Below are 19,475 nucleotides of genomic sequence, written 5' to 3' on the forward strand. Positions count from 1 at the left end.
CCTAATGCCTTTCAATTTGCTATTCTTTAATACATGGTGTACAAGTATGTATGTTCATGTATGTGTACTTTAAATACTGTTTAAGTGCATTTTGTTACCTTGAAATATCTTTAAAAAACCTTTCAAACCTAGTCCTTTTTTAATCTGAATTCTAAGCAGGAAAATTACATTTTGTGAATGTCCTTTCTTTTTTTTGATGTCAATTGTAAGTGGAAATCTACATTTAAATGCAGAGTAGAAATAAAACTACACATCAAGAAAAATTCTATTACAAAATGCATGTTTTTTTATTCTGGAAGTCTACAAAAGAAACAGAAAATTGTGAGGCACCAGGGTGGCTCAGTCAGTTAAGCTTCCGACTTCAGCTCAGGTCATGATCTCATGGTTCCAGACTTCAAGCCCCACATCGGGCTCTGTGCTGAGAGCTCAGAGACTGAAGCCTGCTTCAGATTCTGTGTCTGTCTCAAAAGTAAAAAAGAAAGACGAAAGGAAGGAAGGAAGGAAGGAAGGAAGGAAGGAAGGAAGGAAGGAAGGAAGGAAGAGAGAGAAAGAAAGAAAGAGAGGAAGGGAGGGAGGGAGGGAGGGAGGGAGGGAGGGAGGGAGGGAGGGAGGAAAAATTGTCATTGTCTCCAGATAGCAGAATGGAGAAAAAGGAGAATTTTGTTTTCTAAATTTACAATGTTATGTCTTAAATGATCTAACCATACACATTTAACACATAACAGTGTCACATTACTTTTTTAATTAAAAGAACTTTTGAAATGATAACATTAGCCCATGAAAAAATTTTAATAAATAGTAACACTAGAAAAGTACTAATGTAAGTTTCCCTGACATGCCTATCCCCTAGCCACCTAGTTGCCATCCCAAGAGTAATTATTTACATGTCCTGGAAAAAATTCATGCATAGACATGTACATACATTACTTTAATTTATGTCATTGGGTTATACAGGAAGTCAAATTATGAATCCGCTTTACTTCTTTATACTTTGCTATATTTAAAATGTGTCATTTTCTAAATGGTTTTTAAAAAGAGAACATAATGAAAAAGGCAAAGCTATCTTACCTAATGTTTATGAAACTTGTAAGCACAATACAGTATTTTGGAAAACTAAACCAAAATTTTCCTTTATGGCCCGAGAAAGCAGGCTAGATTTACAGAAATTCTCCCTGAGCTACACAGCAATGAAAAAAAATTTCTGATGCTGATTTTGGCCAACCAGGAGGAGTAAGGAATTGGAAATGGCTTACAGAAGGGACGATAGTAGAGAATTCAAAACCATCTTTGAAGACTTGGTGACTAGAAAAATAGTGAAAATATAATAAGTTAGAAGAAAGGGATTTCCTGCACTGGGAGAAATGAATGGCAAAAAGCGATTGAGTTTTATGTAAGAAATGGTTGGTCTATCATGGTCCTAACTGCCTCTGGGGCAGGGAAAAATGGATTCAGGAGTACTCATCAATAATGTGCTCTCTTAAAAAGAAATGAAACAAACATGATAAAATGTTAGCAGGCAATAATTGTGATAAATAAGAGTATCTGTTATATTATTCACATTTCTAAAGGAAAAAGTTCACTTAAAGAAAGAATATTTTTAAATAATAAAACCAGTTATGCTTGTAATGTAAAACATTAGCATCCCTTATGTTGGATAGTATTTTTAATTCTGGGGACGCCTGGGTGGCTCAGTCAGTTAAGCGCCCAACATCAGCTCAGGTCATGATCTCACAGTTCATGAGTTCAAGCCCTGCATCCAGTTCTCTGCTGTCAGCACAGAGCTGGCTTCAGTCCCTCTGTCCCTCCCTCTCTCTGCCCCTCCCCTACTCGAGCACATGTGCGCGGGAGCTCTCTCTCAAAAACAAAAAGGTATTCTTATTCTGCAAATTCAAATTTTACTTATTAAAGGCATATAGTTGACAATGAGTACTTTTACTTTACACATGATTCCTATTTCTTTTTGCTTTGAAAATCATCTCACAGCAAAAAGTTACTTGAAGATTCCAATACTTTACTGATACTAAACCACTAACGGGAACAAAATCTTAAGAAAATAAATAAATAAAGTTCAAAATGAACTGGAATAAAAAGCTACAACAAAAAAATCATTCCAGAAAAGAACAAATATGTATTGACGTTATTACCCTAAATACAGTATATGTACCTACAGCCTAGTAGGTAGGAAGTAGATAGAATTTTAACTTTCCATGTTTGAACAATCTTAAACCACATAACAAAATGAATATAAGACTCCCACACTTTAGGATGTAAAGAACCTTCATGATCTAGTGCAACCCACAATTTCCAAAATTTCTTTGTACTGACAACTACTAATTTAAAGCTGAAAGAATTCTACCTCAATATGAACAGCTTACATCTTTACCGTATCATAAAAACAAAGTATATATTAAGCATAATTATCAAATTGTAAGTGAAAATGGAGGTCTACAAATGAATTCCAATGCTTAACTTCTATAATTTCTCAATTCTCAGCTTAGCTATAGTTTTCTTTGTGCTTCTAGTGTTAGGAACTTTTACAACAAGAATGTAGTCGTGGGGAGCCTGGGTTAGTTAAACGTCTAACTCTTGCTTTCAGCTCAGGTCATGATCTCATGGTTCATGAGTTCTAGTCCTACACTGGGCTCTGTGCTGACAGGGATTGTCTCTCTCTCTTCTCCCTCTTCCTTCTCTCCCCACCCCTCAGGTATGTGCTCTTGTTCTCTCTCAAAATGAAAAGATAGCATAGCACAGCATAGCATGCAGTGGCTAATTTACTGGGTTTGTAAATCATATCTCAATAGTGCTGTTTAAAATAGAATAAAATACTAGAGTCAGTCTAATACTGCATTAAGTTTAACTTTTACCAATCTTCTGCTTAATGAACTATACAATCTACTGCCAAGCAAACCAATTCCAACCCATTGTTTCCCATTTAAAATCCTTCTGAAATACGGCAGGATATATAAATGAATAAAATTAACTACTTTCTGTCACACAGCTCCAAATAGGGTGAATTCCAGGAAGGGCAATCTCCTAATTGATCCCTCCCTCAAATATTTTGAAACTCCTGACTTCCCTTCATCAATAAAATATTACTGAGCACTATTAAATACTACGCACAAGGCAGTAACTTAGAGAGTGAACAAAAAGACATCCTACCATCATGAAGCTTCCAATTTAGCTTACATTAACAAGGTTTTCTTTCCTTTCCATCTACCATATCCTACTTATGCTTTTCCAAGAATATGAGCAAGTTCAGCTCCTTTATAAACCATCCTCCAAATACGACAGCCCTTAGTAATGTCCCCAATTAAATACTAATATGCCATCTTTAATTATTTCACATACATTAGTTTCATCTCTGAAACTAAATTGTAAGTTTTTTAAAGAATAAAATCATGCTATAGCTTTCTGGATATACCACAGTATTCAACACAGAACTGGGAAGTCCAACAGTGAAATAAGTAGTTGATTACTTTTTATAATAATTTTAACTATAGCCAAAGTTGTTACTGTATGTCAATTATTTTGCTATGTTCTTTATATTATCCCTAGCAGTTATCAAAAGCATGCAAAATGGATCTGTTTAAATATTGGGAAACTGCAGCTCACCAAAAAAATCACTTCAAAGAAATACAAAAGCTAGATACGAAATCAAGTATCTATCAGCCTCCAAAGTCAATGTCTTTTGTACTGTCTCCTTTTAAACATGAGTGGTTACTTCCAAAGTAAAACCAGAGAAAGAAATAACAGTATAGTATAGTATGCTAGCTATGAGATCTTTGGCAAGCAATTTACACTCTGTCAGTTTCATCTGTAAAAGAGAGTAACTACCTACCTCATAGGATTAGGTATCAAATGAATTAATATTTGTAAAGCAATTAGAACACTGCCTGGCACACAGTATGCACTATATAACTGTTGGCTGTTATTTTTATTGTCATAAATCACCACAATGAAGTCATCAAATGTGCCTACTTTCATAAACTTTCATACATTATGGCTTCATACTATCTACAACATAAATATCAAAGTAGTGCAGAATTCAAGGACATTCAAACCTCCATAACCAGCTCAACATGGATCTTTTTAATTCAACTCAAGAAGCACTTACTGAGCACCTATCATACATTAGACACTTTCAGTACTTTCTTGTACCATCTCTCTGTACCATATTAAACATCACTACTGCCTCGTACCATATCAAACCTAACATACCCAAATTCAACCTACACTTTTCTCACCTCACTTTGTTTTCTTCCACTGTTGTCTCACCTGGTACACTAGTCTTATTTCTGCCTATTAATGCTTTATTCATCCTTAAAGGCCTACTTTAGTTATCATTTCTACCAGGAAGCCTTTTTTTCATCGTCCCTGGAAAAAGTACATTTTCCTTCACCTATGATTCCAAAAAGTTTCATTCATACCTGCCAGAATATTTATCATATTGTTATAATTATATACACGTAAGCTTCCTAAAGGCAGGCACCATTTCGTAATCATCTTTATATTCCTCACAACAAAAGTATTGCAAAAGTACACATTTGCAGATACTTACTAGAGCTACTGAAAAACAACTTTCCCAACCATAAACAAAACAGACGCAAAAGCTACTTCCTATTTCCTACTTTTGTTTATAAAGATAATAATCCCACTATCTTCTGAAAAAGAAAAAAAAAGAGTACAGCTCAAATTCTCTCAATTATAATTCTGGTTTACTATTTAAAAAATTACGGGCGCCTGGGTGGCTCAGTTGGTTAAGCGGCCGACTTTGGCTCAGGTCCGTGAGTTCGAGCCCCGTGTCGGGCTCCATGCTGACAGCTCAGAGTCTGGAGCCTGTTTCGGATTCTGTGTCTCCCTCTCTCTGACCCTCCCCCATTCATGCTCTGTCTCTCTCTGTCTCAAAAATAAATAAACGTTAAAAAAAAATTTTTTTTTAATTATAAAGCTTAAAGAAATAACCTGTCATATTACTGCATTTATCAAGCAGGTCCTACTTTCCAAAATATTCCATACTCCCAGAATAACTAGACTGTTATACCTCTGTTCTAATGAAAAATCCCATATTATTCACACCATCATTAATTATTGCTTTCAAAAAAAAAAAAAGCAAAAAACAAAAAAACCTGCTCCTTCATACATTTAAATTGAACACTGTGTGAAACTCACAAGAGTTTTTGCACTTTTGGAAAAAAAAATGTGTTAATTCAAACTCCTGGGTAGTAAAGGATCAAGCAGTTATCAAAATGAAATAGGAATTTAAGGCAACATAAAGAAAACCGGGCAACATTACTTCCCCATCCTCATCTTTCTCTGGACAGCAGTCACTTCTGCCAGCATCAAATCCCCACTCCTATTCTGACAAACCCACCAAGGATTAAATCTTTTTGCAAGATGAAAAGCTGACATCCCTGTACAGGACGAGGGACCCATTCCACTCCTGTCAGCTACTACACATCACATGATCTATGTCTAATCAATCTGAGCTTAGGTAAGAACACTGAACATCCCAGAGATGTTTTAGAATTCATATTGCCAGTATCCATCTAGTTGCAGCATCTTGCAGACTTCATGCAGCATGACTTTGACAGCAGACTCTCACTACCTGGCCTCTCCCTTCCTCTGCTTTTCTGAGCCCAGTTCTCCAGCCTTCACATCAATTTTGTGATGTATACCATACCCTTTCCATAACTCATTCCTTTTTCGCCTTATATAAGCTAGTTATTCTGTTGTTTGCATCCAAGATCTCCACAAGTTACATTTCTCTCATTTCTACTTCTCATGGAGTCTTATCAATTTGAATCCTATTTCACTGGGTTTTTTTAAACCAAACTTTTGTTTTGCTTTTTATAAAAAATGTTTATTTTGATAGAGTGAGCATGTGCACGCACGAGAGAGAGAGAGAGAGAGAGAGAGAGCGCAGGGGAAGGGCAGAGAGAGAAGGAGAGAGAGAATCCCAAGCAGGTTCTGTGCTGCCAGCATGGAGCCCAATGCAGGGCTCAATCCCATGAACCCTGAGAGTCTGAGCCAAAATCAAGAGTCCGATGCCTAACCAACTGAACCACCCAGGCACCCCTTGTTTTGCTTTCTAAATAATTTTCCTGACAGGAAGGCAACTTGAAACAAGGCAGGCCCCTCTGAAATGCATTTTAGAAGCAATAAAATTCTCAACTAGTGTATTATACAAAAAACAAATTAACCAAGGGGGAAAAAAGCTCAAAAAGGTCTCTTTCCTTCACTGTTACCTCTACCTTTTTTGATTAGTATGAAACAAAATTTTTAAATAAATATTTTCAAACAGGAAACACAAGTTTCTCCCAAAACTGTGTACTTTCCAGATAAAATGCACCAAAATTCATCCTATACCTGAGATAACAATCTCTTTAAATTCTATTTTAGACAGGGCACCTGGGTGGCTCAGTTAGGTGTCTGACTTCCGATCAGGTCGTGATCTCACGGGTTCGTGAGTTGGGAGCCCTGCTTTGGGCTCTCTGCTGTCGGCACAGAGTCCACTTCAAAGCCTCTGTCACCCTCTCTCTATCCCTCCCCTGCACACGCACGCACACTCTCTCTCTCTGAAAAATAAACATTTTAAAATAAATAAATTACATTTTAGGAAAAAAAAACTGCTTTCTGGTAACCCATGTTTCTCTTAATCTATATATTCACTATATTCCAATTCAAATAGCAAACATTAAGTCCTGTGAGTCTAATAAAAAAAATTCTTATTTACAATTCCATACTCTTAAGTTCTTATCCTTAAGTTCAACTATTTCATTTTTGTGTTTTATGCAGTCATTAATGAGATGACTTTTGTAATGCACTAATTATTCATTTTCAAACTGCGGCTTCAGAAATATACCCTCATTCTGAAGTTATATGTAATTAAACGTCATTTGCTTAATTGAGTTGTCCTGAATGAACAAGCAATTGTCAGTTTTACCATGTTTGATATAATTCCTGTCTTTGCAATATTCAAAGTTAATAAATAATTCAATGTCAATTAACTTGCTTATGTTTCAGGTTAATCAAATCAATGAATTGGTCACTAAGACTACCCTATATATCTCATATTTGTACTAAAAACTGGCAGTTCTAAAAAAATATTTTTTTAATGTATATTTAAATTTGAATACTCTTCAAAAACTTGCTAACAATTTAACCGCTCTTACTGAATATATCCCAACTGAGGACAACGAGCTCTGGAGTCAGATTGCCTGAGGGCTCAGAGTCTAGATCTATGTAACTGTAGCCACTCTTTTATTAGAGCAGGTTACTTCAGTTCTCTATACCTCAGTTTCCTCATCTTAAAATAGTAATTATATCATAGTACCTATACCTCATAGGATTTCTGAAAAGGTTATAAATAATTATCTCAAAAACATAACTCTTAAAGGGCTCTGAAAGGCTGACTTGTACAAATCCCACATTATGTCTTTAAATAACTGAAATCCAAAAATAAAAATATTTTTAAGATTTAAATGACTTAAACAATAAAAAAGCATATTTCCTTAAAAAAAGCATCACTTCAAAATAGTAATTTCTGAACTTGGTTTCAAATATTATGATGGTAAACAAAATTAGTTTTTCATTTGTGCCATCCAGTATGTATTTGTATCAGCACAAAAACCCTAAAGATTTCATGCACTGCACCATGCCTCAACCAAAACCACTTTAACATATTTTGTATCACTTCAACTAGTAATAAGAAACTTTAACTAATATAACTCATAAATGTGAACTCCTAAGAAAACTTTAAAGAACTAAACAATGCTATCAATTGATAGAACACTCCCGAAAGGTATTTTTCAACTCTGGATCTCTGTTTCATTTTTAAATAAGAGTGGATTAAATTATTCTTAAAGTCTTTTTCAGCTCCATAATTCTATGTAAGTCATGAGGCACTTCCCTTAATTCACGTAAGTTTCACAAATACACATTAAATGCTATTTTTGTGGTCTCAAAGTAACTGAACTTAAAAATGCTTATAGCAGAAGAAAAATGCAGCATATTTAATTTACTAAGTTCTAAGACTTTAAGCAAACCACTGAAGTTTATCATAGACCAATACTAAAAATTTAGTATACATTTTTATACAGTTCCAAAATCAACCTTAAACTGTAAGACATTTTGCACCCTAATTCCCCATTTTAAGACTTCCAATCCCTTTCTTGTAACCCTTCATTCACACTAAATACTGTAACTGAAAATGTCTTCAACACCCTTCCCATGAGAATTGCATTTTCACAATGGGCAAGAAAACTTAAGAGAATATTTAAAGATTAATGTTCAACATCAGAACAAAGAAAAAACACTCTTGTGAGGTGTTAGGCGTAGAGAGAAGTTAGAAAGAAAAATATATCAGACCACACAAATTGAAGGCTGTTCCTTTCCTGGTTATAAGGAGTATGTAAGAATGACTTGAGTTTAAAAGTCAACAGTTTCGGGGCACCTGGGTGACTCAGTGCGTTAAGTGTTAAGCGTCTGACTTGGGCTCAGGTCCTGATCTCCAGGTGGTTACTGAGTTCAAGCCCCACCCCGGGCTGTGGGCTGAAAGCTGGAAGCCTGGAGGCTGCTTTGTATTCTGTGTCTCCCTCTCTCTCAGAGATAAATAAACATTTAAAAAAATTAAATAAAAAAGTCAACAGTTTGGAAAGCTTTTTTAAAAAATCCTGGAAGAAAATTAGTAAAATTACACAAAATGGTTCTTTAGAAAAATTAAGGTATTTGTCTTTTTGTTCCGGTACAATCAATTATGGAGGTATCTCATTTATATATTGTATGGCATAAAGGTTCACATAAAGATATAAAACCACTAGTAAACAAAGTAATATTTGTCACTATCCTATTTTGAAGAATCAAATTTAAAACATTAATCCAATAACATCGCCTTATCTTGCACTGTCACTTAATAATATATGAATTTATAAGAAACTATAAACCATGTTAATGGAGCGTTATTATTACTTAACTGTCTTGCTCCTACCTCTCTAAGCTACTGGCTATTACAGATCAGTAATGTCATTAAAGAGCCTACAAGTTCCAATAGAATTACAGAGGAGCATTCAAATGCTTTTCTTATAGGGGAATTTTGTTTCAGAAAGCATTACTTGAAGCTACCTTTTAACCATTCCACACTTCTGCCCCTATTCCAATCATTTACCTGTTTTCACTCTTTAGAGAGGGAGCACACTGGACAAGGAAGACCACTGTGGAGGGAAATTGAGCTGTATGGTGACCTAAAATCTCCTCCTAAGGATTCCTCCTCTTAAAAAGTGAGAGGAAACAGATGACTGACTGGTTGTCAGCACGGCTGACTTCACTTTAAGCCACAACTGCTCACTCATTCTTACTGTGAAGCTCAAGAAGCCAGATTACATATCCAAGATTTCTAAAAGAAGGAACATTAATATTCAATCTTTGTTTCTCTTTATCATTTCATTAGCTTCAATTTACAGATTGTAATGATTATTGCCACATCTCCACCTTCATTGCTAAAGTCCCTATATTTTTAACTTCTCAAATATTTCCAATTATGATCATCATCCAAATTCAATAACAAATTCAAATAATGAACTTACTCAGCTGCTAAAAACCAACTCCCTTACTGTCTCACTCAAACTCAAAATCTTTAAATCGTCACTGATGACTATTCACAATCCACCACATGCAAATGCCAAGCCCTAGCTATACCTCCATCCCTCAAATCAGCAAAAACATTCTGACTGTGCAAAGTGTGTTAAGCCAAGCACTGCAGGAGAAGAAAAAAAATAAGCATAAGGCACTGTGTTCCTTTCCTTAAAAACTTCAATAAAAACAGTAGCTGATAATTGTAATAATTACAACGTATCAAGTTATTACTATACATCAAGCACTGCGCCTAGTCATTTTCTTGCATTATCTCAAAAAGCAACACAAAAAAACCCACCCATATGGTAGATACTATGATCTCCAAATTACACATGGGGAAAATATGACGTGAAGAGTTTGAAGTACACAAAGTCATACAGCTAGAAAAACTCTGAACTCAAAAGCAGCTATGACTACAAAGTCCTTGCTAACCATAAACAATACAAAGAATAATTGCTTCAATTATTGTACAAACAAAAAAGAAGTGACCCTGTTCCTACTGCCAATACCCTATTTCAGAACTTGTGCAAAGCTGGTGCTGGGAGGGTTGCTTAAAAATCATCCAGACAGACCAATTAAATGAATATTCCTGGGCCCAACCCTTGAGATTCTGAGTCACTGGGTATGGGGTGTCTCCCAAGTCGTTTTTTTTTTTTTAAACCATACCCCTAATTCTTGTTCAGCCTTTCATTAGCTCATTCATTGAACAAAGATGTGAGTTCATATTCTATGTGTCAAGTCCCATAACTTCATCCCAAATACCTCCTCTACATCTGATCCAACCACATTCCATTCTGCAAATATTCTAAAAGCCCTATTTACAACATTTAACTCTCCTCCTAAAGGATTTTGATTCCCTACCAAATAAATATTTTCAATCAAAGCTTTCCTGACATAAAATGAACACGAGGTAAAGTAAGTGCTCCATAAATGTTAGTTCTTTTTCACCTTATGAAAATAGATTTGCATTATGTTATTACACGGTCCTCAATTTGTAAGGGAAAGGAGAGGCACAACATAGGCTAACAGGGCTAAACACAAGAAGCAGCTACTCTCTCCTTTCTGCTGCATATGCTTTTCCTTCCCCTGTGTATATCCAAACCCTTCAAAGGAGAGTGTGCATCCTACCTTCAGTAATACTGCTTGGATTCTTCTTGACCACAATAATCTCTTTCCTTACAACCTAATGAACAGCTATTACTGTCAGAAAAGTAAAGACTGTAACATTTGATTAAGTGGTCTTTTACCATCCTAATTTTTTAAAATAATTTTTAGCTCTTATCTCATTAAGATTCTTGAGAGCAGATTGTATTATACATTTTCATTATAATTCCAAGAGTGTCCAACCTTCTGTCAAGTATATAGTTAGCTTTGATTTGGCAATACCACTTTTTCTACCTGTAAGAGTGATCCTTAAGTTACTAACGTAACTTTCTGCCTTTATAACATCAAAAATGAATTGTCAAAAATATACAAAAACAATTGAAAACTGCCAAAGATTCATCCTCAATGTAAGAAGCATATCATATGGTATAGGGACTCTCCCACACTTATTTGCTATAATAACTTGCTTAAGTAGTTTAATTTCACTAAACCCTAAATTTTTCTGTCTATAAAATAGAGATAATTCTCAGAGTGACGTGAAAAGTAAATGAGGTAAAGCATTTAGCACTAGGCCTGATATGTAATTCTTCATAAATATTAGCTGTTAGTATTTTTTGATAAAATCTAGACAGTAAATTTTTTTCCAGAAGTTAAATTTAAGCAAAGTGACAAGAAAATAAGCTAGGAATTCATGTATCTAATATATATATATAAATATATATATATATATATCAAATCAGAAAAATCTGCACAAGAATGGTTTCTCTAATTCATTAAATCAAATGTGTAAGTCTAGGATTTATAATCATATTTTAAAGAAGAATAGAATTAACCTTACTAACAAAAATAAAGCAATGTGCATAGTTCTGATAAGGGGCTCAGGAGTCCCCACAGTGTAACAGAAAGAACACAGGGCTTCAGTACAGAAAGGCTTAAGTCAAAATAGCAACTCTTACCACCTGCTCACTACATGCCATTAAAAAAGTAATTTAAATTTGTCTAATCCTGTTTTCTCCCTTGTAAAATGAGGTTAAAAACAGCTGTCACAAAACTAAATAAAGTAAATAAAAATCCTGGCCAGAAGATCCTCCACTAGTGGAGTTTTCCATTCTGTGCTTAAAAATAAATTTCTGAACAGTGTTTTACAATTAGGCTGGAAGGTTCATCACATACAATGAATATACAACCCAAAGCCCATACTTCACCACACAAAATTTGCATGCAGGAAAAGAGATTGGTGGGAAGGGAGAGGAGAAAGATTGCAGGAAGTCTAAGTAAGAATCCAACTTCTCAACAGGTGCCTGTTATACTTCAAAGAGCACGCAAAACATGACCCATGAAGGAATAAGAATTTCAATGTTTTTTGGTAACAAGATACTGTGAATGCTTCTGCCCTTGGAGATGGCTGGAGAAAAAATTATTAAATACTATGTACAGAATTCACATATGAAACTTGAACTCCCCACTTATGTTTTTCCCCACCCACTCAGCTCTTCCCCATTGGCTCTCGAAGAAAATCACCCTATCTGTACTAATTGCAAGAATGTAGCCACAGTATGAATTATATAAGCTGCTTATCCACGGACTCCAACAATATATTTATGCTTATATTAAAATTTCTAGGAAGCTTAAGTCAATTATGGAAATTCCTGAATTCATTCTAAATCTGAATATATCTAGATACCAATATATAACTCTACAACAAGGCTATATTAATCCCTGCTGTCATAATGAAGATAATTTACCAACACAGTATTTATCAGGGAAAAATGAAAGAACGGGGGAAAAGAAAATTTCACAATGCAAAGTTCTATAAACAAGCTGTAGCATAGAAAATTATAAGGAGTTCCTTCACTTGGCTTTAGTGTTGAAGAAAAGAATAAATGAAATGAATGAAAACATGCAAAATACAATTTAGGATCCTCTTAACTTTGCAAGTGTTACAATGTTATAAAAATGCTTTTTAAAAAAATGTTTCCCTTGGGGCACCTAGGTGGCTCAGCCAGTTGAGAGTTTGGCTTCAGCTCAGGTCATGAACTCACAGGTCCTGAGTTTGAGTCCCACATATGCTCTCTGCTATCTGTGCTGAGCCTGCGTCAGATCCTCTGTCCCCCTTTCTCTGTGCACCTCCCTGTTCAGGCTCTATCAAAAGTAAGCATTAAAAAAAAAAAAATGTTTCCCTCATCACACATAGCAGGTTTGAGTTTTGTAATTGTAATATTAAACAACCAGCTCTATCGATGAGAATCTCTACCCAAATTTTATTCTACAGTACTTTCCCAGTGCAGAAAAAAAAAAAAGGCATAGATATTAATATGAAAGTATTATTTCTAAATTCTTTTCAAAAGGAGTTATTTTCTTTTATGATCTGAGCTAAGTGATTCTTTATCTTATGTTGACATAAAGGATCTTTGCTAGAGGATCTCTAATTTTAAGTCTGGGGTATTAAGGTTCATGTTTCCTAACTCATAGCTTTTCTTATCTGAGAACATCAAGCTTCATAGATGGTCACTTTTTCAGTCATCTTTTTCCTAACTTACATAATGAAATGGAATGAGCAACCAGATTCAGGTTATAACTTTTCACTTACGTTAAGTAGGTAATTGTAATTATAGACCAAACAGATGAATGTATTCTCTAAAGCACAAAGGAATACACAAATTATAGGTGCACAATCTGCATCTGGGGACCACGGTATTCTGAAACATAAAACTCCCTATTAAGGCCTTACTAAGATATGCTTATCGCAGGCCCCATCTCAATGAGCTATCCTCTCTGTGCTAATAAACCTGAAGGTGTGACTCTTCTGGAGTTGCATTAATAGGCAACACAGAAGACCAAAAAACCTTTTGAAGACAAAATAAATGGAGTTCTGACAGATGGTAAGAAAGGTGAGAGGGAATGGGGAATCTTAGTTCCATTCAAATCATGAGTGTCCAGTTAACTACCTCACCTTGTGAGGTAAAACTAACATAATAAAGTGTAATAATGTAATAATAACTGAAATTTTAAAATAAAAATAATCCCTATGATAGATCGAACCCCTCCTGCACCACCTCCTGGTCACTCAGTATGTGTTTTAAATTCAGGGTTGCCCTATCAGAAGGAGGTCATTTAAGGACAGTCAACCTCAATGAAATAACTAATACACTAACTCAAAAATACCCAGAACTGTATTTCAAAAGGGGAAAAACAGGGTGAGAAAAAGTAACATCCTACTTAAGATGTTAACCATGTTAGTTATTAGGGTTACAATTATCTACACTAATTTTGTTAACAGGCCCATAATTTCTAAAGCATAAAATATTAATTATGTAGCAGTATTTTTCACTTTAACAAAACACACTTGAAAATTCCTTCTCACTCAGGCCAAATCTAATTTTAGAACTGACCCTAAGCACAAAACTAGTGGCCAATTAGACTGAGAAAAAAAAATAAAATACTGAGTTGAGAAAATTAGACTGGATAAAAAATAATAACTTTAATAAGCTGTCCGTCAGAAAAATACATTTAGAAGTTCCAAGGCTAAAGAGGGTGGTGTTTCCCAAAGGAAAATATTAATGAATCGGTTGCTTCCACATGCACGGCTGGGATTTTAGAACTGTCAGACTAACAAAGTTATGAGCATGAAGATTAGAGCTGTTTTACGGAGAGCAAATGGAGTGAGGAACATACACAATCCTTCAAGCAACAAAAGTTTACTGATTAATTAAAGGAGGGAGGCTGACACCCTACCTCTCATAGCCCGCCTCCTCCCACTGGATTATTTGGGGAATTAGAAATGTAACAATGTATCAGCAGTGGACACACACACTCCCTGCACTGTTAACTTAAAGCAGTCATTCCACGTTAAAATATAGACAATATTTTCTATGAAAATACAAGTGCACCAAAAACTCTTAAGATGCCTATTTATTTACTTTAACGCCATTCTACATATTAAACTACCTTACAGATCTGGTGACTCTTTGAAAAGCAAGCACATCCCTTTATAACTCAATACCACCTTCCGTCCCGACTTGAGATACCTTCACAGAATGAATGCACAAAACTTCCATTATTTTCCTGGGTGCTTCCCCTCCTCCTCCCTCGCGAAACACGAATATATAACTTTTTGAGTTCACATAAATTGATAACTAGCACCAGTAACTCAATCGATTTTAAATATGCTTAATCTTGAAAGTTCTAATAAGATGTGTTCAGGTTGGAAACGAAAAACTACCTTATAAGGATATAAAAGACAGAAAGCAGGAAGCGGCTTTGACAAAACTAAGGAAGTTGCAGCGCGCTTGCTCACTGGGGGACTTTTTTGAGGCAGGAGAAGTAACACATGACATCTTTCTCTCTCAAATTAAAATGTGACTTGGTTCACCGGTAAAAGCGCAGTGGGAGATGGAAAAGACCGCGAGTCGGAAAGGAAGAGGAGGTGGGTGGTCAAATGAAAGCCCCGACCTAGGTTCCCATTTTCAGAGTCCGATTCTTCCCTTTTCCCACCCACACCCTGGGCAGTGTTGTCACAGCAATCTTGCAAAACCTACAAGGAGTGCTTCTCTCTTCTGGCTCCTCTGCCAAGCTGTCCCCGCGCTCGAGCCACTCGGTCCCAAACCCACAGGCAGGAAGAGACGCGGAGGAAAAGGAGAGCCGGGTGCGCCGGGTGGCGACCACCCCGACCGCACCGCGGGCCCCGGAGGGACGACCGACCCCAAGTCTCCTTGGGCAACGCTGCCCACCGCGATGGGGGAAGGGCCGGGAGGGGTCCCGCGGAGCAAGCCGCTCCCAGGGGGGTTCTCGGCCCCGCACGCCCGCCCGGGTCCCAGAGGGTGAAGCGAGGCGACAAGGGAGGCCCTGGCTCCGGGCCCCACCCCTCGCAACACGGCGGGGCTAGGGCTGACACGGCCGGCGGCAGCACCTTGCCGCAACACACATCTCCCGACCCCCACGGTCCCCCGCCATTTGCCCCCCCTCCGCCTCAGTTTCCCCACCCCCCGCCCGTCAGCCCCCTTACCCCGTGCCACAGTCCACCACACAGGCCGGCAGCCGTCCCGCCATCTTCCTCCTCGCCTGCTGCTGCCGCTGCCGCCGTCTGCTCCGTGCTGATTGGGGCCAGGGATTGGCGGCGGGAGATCGGAGCTATCTGACCATCCACAGCCGGGCCGCCCTCTCCGTCCGGGGGGGAACCGGGAAGCCGAAGCAGTAGCGAGAAAGCAGCAGGCTCGGTCAGCGGCTACCACTTCCGCAACCCAGGCGGGCAGGCAGTCCCCGCCCTGCCCCGCCGCGGCCTCCTCCCCCTCTCTCTCTCCCCTCCTCCTCCCTCCTGCCCCCACCCTACAACTTCTTCCCCCCACGCCGCCTTGCCCCGGGAAGCCAAGATGGCCGCCGGTGCCGCCGCCCCGGCCAGGCCAGGCCCAGGCCGCCAGCGCTCCCGCTTCCGGCTCCGAGCGGGAGGGGCGAGAGAGCATGCGCAAATGACGTGCTGCCGCCGGCCTCCGCTCGCGTCCGGCTGTTAATGAAGTCCACTTCGGGTTTTCCCGAGGGTAGGGGCGGGGAAGTCGGCCTCAGCTTCCAGATCTCCTTCTGAAGCTGGAAGGGCTTTTTAGTTTCAATTACTTGTGTGGTAGGTTGAGAGAGGAATGGAACTGCATCCGGCAGCCGCGAGTATCTTCTCCAGTGCCCCGGGGAAAACCGGCCTAACAGAAAACGTTCTCAGCGGCACACAACATTCTTGTAACTTGGAGAGTCTGCTTTTCTGGGTAGAAAAGCGATTATCAGACCGAGGGTGAGCAGTCGGGAGGGATAGGTGAACAAAGGCTTGCACCATGACTCTTCTGCCTTTGTGCCGAGTTTTTAGTCATTTACACCTGTGCATTGTTACAACATTGTCTAGATTTGTAGGCTCCCCACCCCCAGGGGCAGGCCTGTACCCTCGAGGACAAATAGTCCGTTATTCAAGGCTTTTGGTTGATGACAAAGATTCCCTCGTAGTAGTTTAAGATTGTACTATTTTACTAGCAGGATTATACCAAGGATTAAGGACCAAAAAATTAATTAGGAAAAAAAGGATAAAAACTGGAGAGCGCAGAACAATGGTTTTCAAACTTAAATGTGCATCAGAATTACCTGGAAGATTTGTTAAAACATTGCAGGGCCACACCCCCAGAGTTTTCTGCTTAGTCTGAAGAAGGGCCAGGTGTGATGGTCTGGGACCCCATCTGGGGGGAACCTGGAAGTTTAAAAGCTTTCCACCAGGCTTATCTTCTAATAAATCATCAATGTGCTTATATGTCGGAAATAAAAAATATTCTCCCTAAGAAAGGTGTCTTAATCACCCCAGGCGATAACAGTATGGTGTTAGACCAGCCTGAGGAATGTAACGTGGGTTTTTCATTCATTTAACAGATAGGTATTGCTCACCTACTCAATTGTGGCAGGGACTGTGCTGCCCCTGAATAGTCATTGGGCACAAAAATAGATAAGATCTCTAGTCATAGTTCACAGTGTAGTGGGAAAACATACACTTTGTTAAAAGCAATAGCAGAAAACAGGGTCCTGTGAGAAATGGGGATGAAGGGTGGAAGAATAGGAGGAAAGTGGAATATACCTTTTCTGACAAAGTGACATTTCAAAGGTTAGGTAGGAGATAGTGGAAAGGGTGAGGAGAGCTTACCATAACAGAACAGCAAAAGTCAAGGACCTGAGGTGGAAAAGAGCTTGGACTGTTCCACAAATTCAATGAAGACCCAAATGGTCAAAGTGAAGTGAGCCAGGGAAGATGGGAGGTGAAGCCTGAGAAATAAGGAAGAATCAAACTGTAAGTATTTTTAGATTTCTCCACGAATCGTTAGCCTAAAAGCAACCTGGAAGACATCAAAGAGATTGAAGCAAGTAAATGTGGCTGCTTTGTAGGGAATGGACCCCACAAAGAGTGAAATGAGTGGGTGGTCTTATAATACATTGTGTGCTGTAAATCAGAGATAGAATTATGTGAGCAGTAACATCCATTTGGGATCAGACATGTGCAGAGGAGACAAGGGGAATCATCATCACCAACTAATGCCCAGCACACCCACAGCTACTCATAGAAAGTAGATAAATAATCCTCCTGGGCAGCTTACTTCAGCAATTGTCTTCCAAGAAATCAAACAGAAGTGGTTCTCTGTTCAGATCATAGTTGGGTTTTTTCCCCCTACATTTTAGAAGACACAAAACAGATTCTTTGCTGCCTTTTCCACCATCAGATATTTAAGGTCATTTGGAAGAATAGATGCTTGAAGATAAACTGTGACAGAAAAGGGACATGCGGGTTGGTTGGGGTAAACAGTTGTTTCCAGAATTACTGGTAGCAAGTCAGGAGTGAAAGGATCTTACCAGAAGGGTCCTAAGAACAGGGGTTAGGCACTTGAACAGATCACTCAATGAGACCCACACTGGTGGATCCTCAGGATGGCCTCCCACACTGGCCTTGTGTGGGCTGTCACAAAAGTAGTTACATTAAGGGTCAGAAACTGGAATGTTTCCAGGGCACAACAGGTGACCTTATGACTGAAAAGGACCATGAGGAGGTTTGACAATAGGGAGAGTCCACATCCCCACCAAAGGCAGTAGAAAACTATTGCTATGCAGAAATGAAGACCCAGGATTGCCAGGGCCTCTAATTGTTCCAGAAAAGTTGGAAATCTGTATTGTTGTCTGTTGGTAACTAATTCTCTGCAGGCTGTATCTGACCTATGGGCTACCAGTTTTCAACTTTTGATTTGAGAAGCTATTTAACAGTTTACTTGTATATTGGATTCAAATATACAGCTCATGTCAGTGCTGTGTACTGTATTTCATAGGTATGAGGAAACCTACAGATAGTCTCTTTCATGTAGTCAAGTCTGACCTTTGTCTGTAAAGGCTGTGACTGCTAGAAGCATTTGGAAGCTTCCAACACTTGTTGGAAGTATCATTTGTGCTTGTTCCTCATAATTTGTCTCTGCAAACATTTGCTTGTTTAAGACCCCTCCTACTTCCTACTTGCTACATGCCAAAATTGGTCAACCTCTGTGCTCTTGCTGTGTGGTTAAGCCTTCCTCAGCTGCACACAGCGTTCAGAAGTACATCCAGCCAGAACATTTCTGACAACCCTGTTTGCATATATACCCTTCCTGCTCCCAATACAGAGAAGCAGAGGATGTCAGAGCAAAAAGACCTCACAGAGATGATCGTGCTTAGACATGGAAAGGTGGATCGGTGGGGTTTGTGTGACCGCCTTATATCCATTCTTTAATAACACCCTGAATTCTTTTTAGTTCAGATCAACCAGGTGCTTGTCACTTTCTAAGCCTGGTCCCCAACATTTCAAGCACTTGTGAGTCTTGTAATAATCCTTTCAAGAAACCCCCATTTGCTTAAATTAGTAGTAATCAGGTTTCATTACCTGCTAAGTTACATAGAAACCAGACAATGTAAGTGATTTTCCCAGTATCTTAGAGAAACTAGGGACCAGGACCCAGACCAAAGCCTGGCTCTTTTCACCGCTCTCTAGTTCAAACGACACAACGCTGTTTAATTTTGACTGATATGCTGTGTGATTTCCTAAGTTATTTGTAATTTAAGGCCAACTTAACAAATGTCTCTGGGGGCACCTGAGTTGTCAGTCTGTTGAGCACCTGGCTCTTGACTTTGGCTCAGGGCATGACCTCACGGATTTGTGAGTTCTAGCCCTGCATCGGGCTTCCCACTGATAGGAAGGAGCCTACTTG

General features: G+C 38.6%; 1 protein-coding gene across 1 annotated transcript in view; it reads right to left on the reverse strand.

Moving 5' to 3' along the window:
* Window positions 1-16,188, reverse strand: part of ACTR3 (actin related protein 3) — a 67,140-nt gene extending 50,952 nt beyond the window's left edge. Inside the window, exon 1 of the mRNA XM_043576605.1 lies at window positions 15,740-16,188. Within this exon, the coding sequence (XP_043432540.1) occupies window positions 15,740-15,783 (44 nt within the window). The 5' untranslated portion in view covers window positions 15,784-16,188. The remainder of the gene's footprint in view (window positions 1-15,739) is intronic.
* Window positions 16,189-19,475: the final 3,287 nt, after the last annotated feature.

The sequence above is a fragment of the Prionailurus bengalensis genome, chromosome C1 (assembly GCF_016509475.1).
Source record: "Prionailurus bengalensis isolate Pbe53 chromosome C1, Fcat_Pben_1.1_paternal_pri, whole genome shotgun sequence".
Classification (NCBI taxonomy): domain Eukaryota; kingdom Metazoa; phylum Chordata; class Mammalia; order Carnivora; family Felidae; genus Prionailurus; species Prionailurus bengalensis.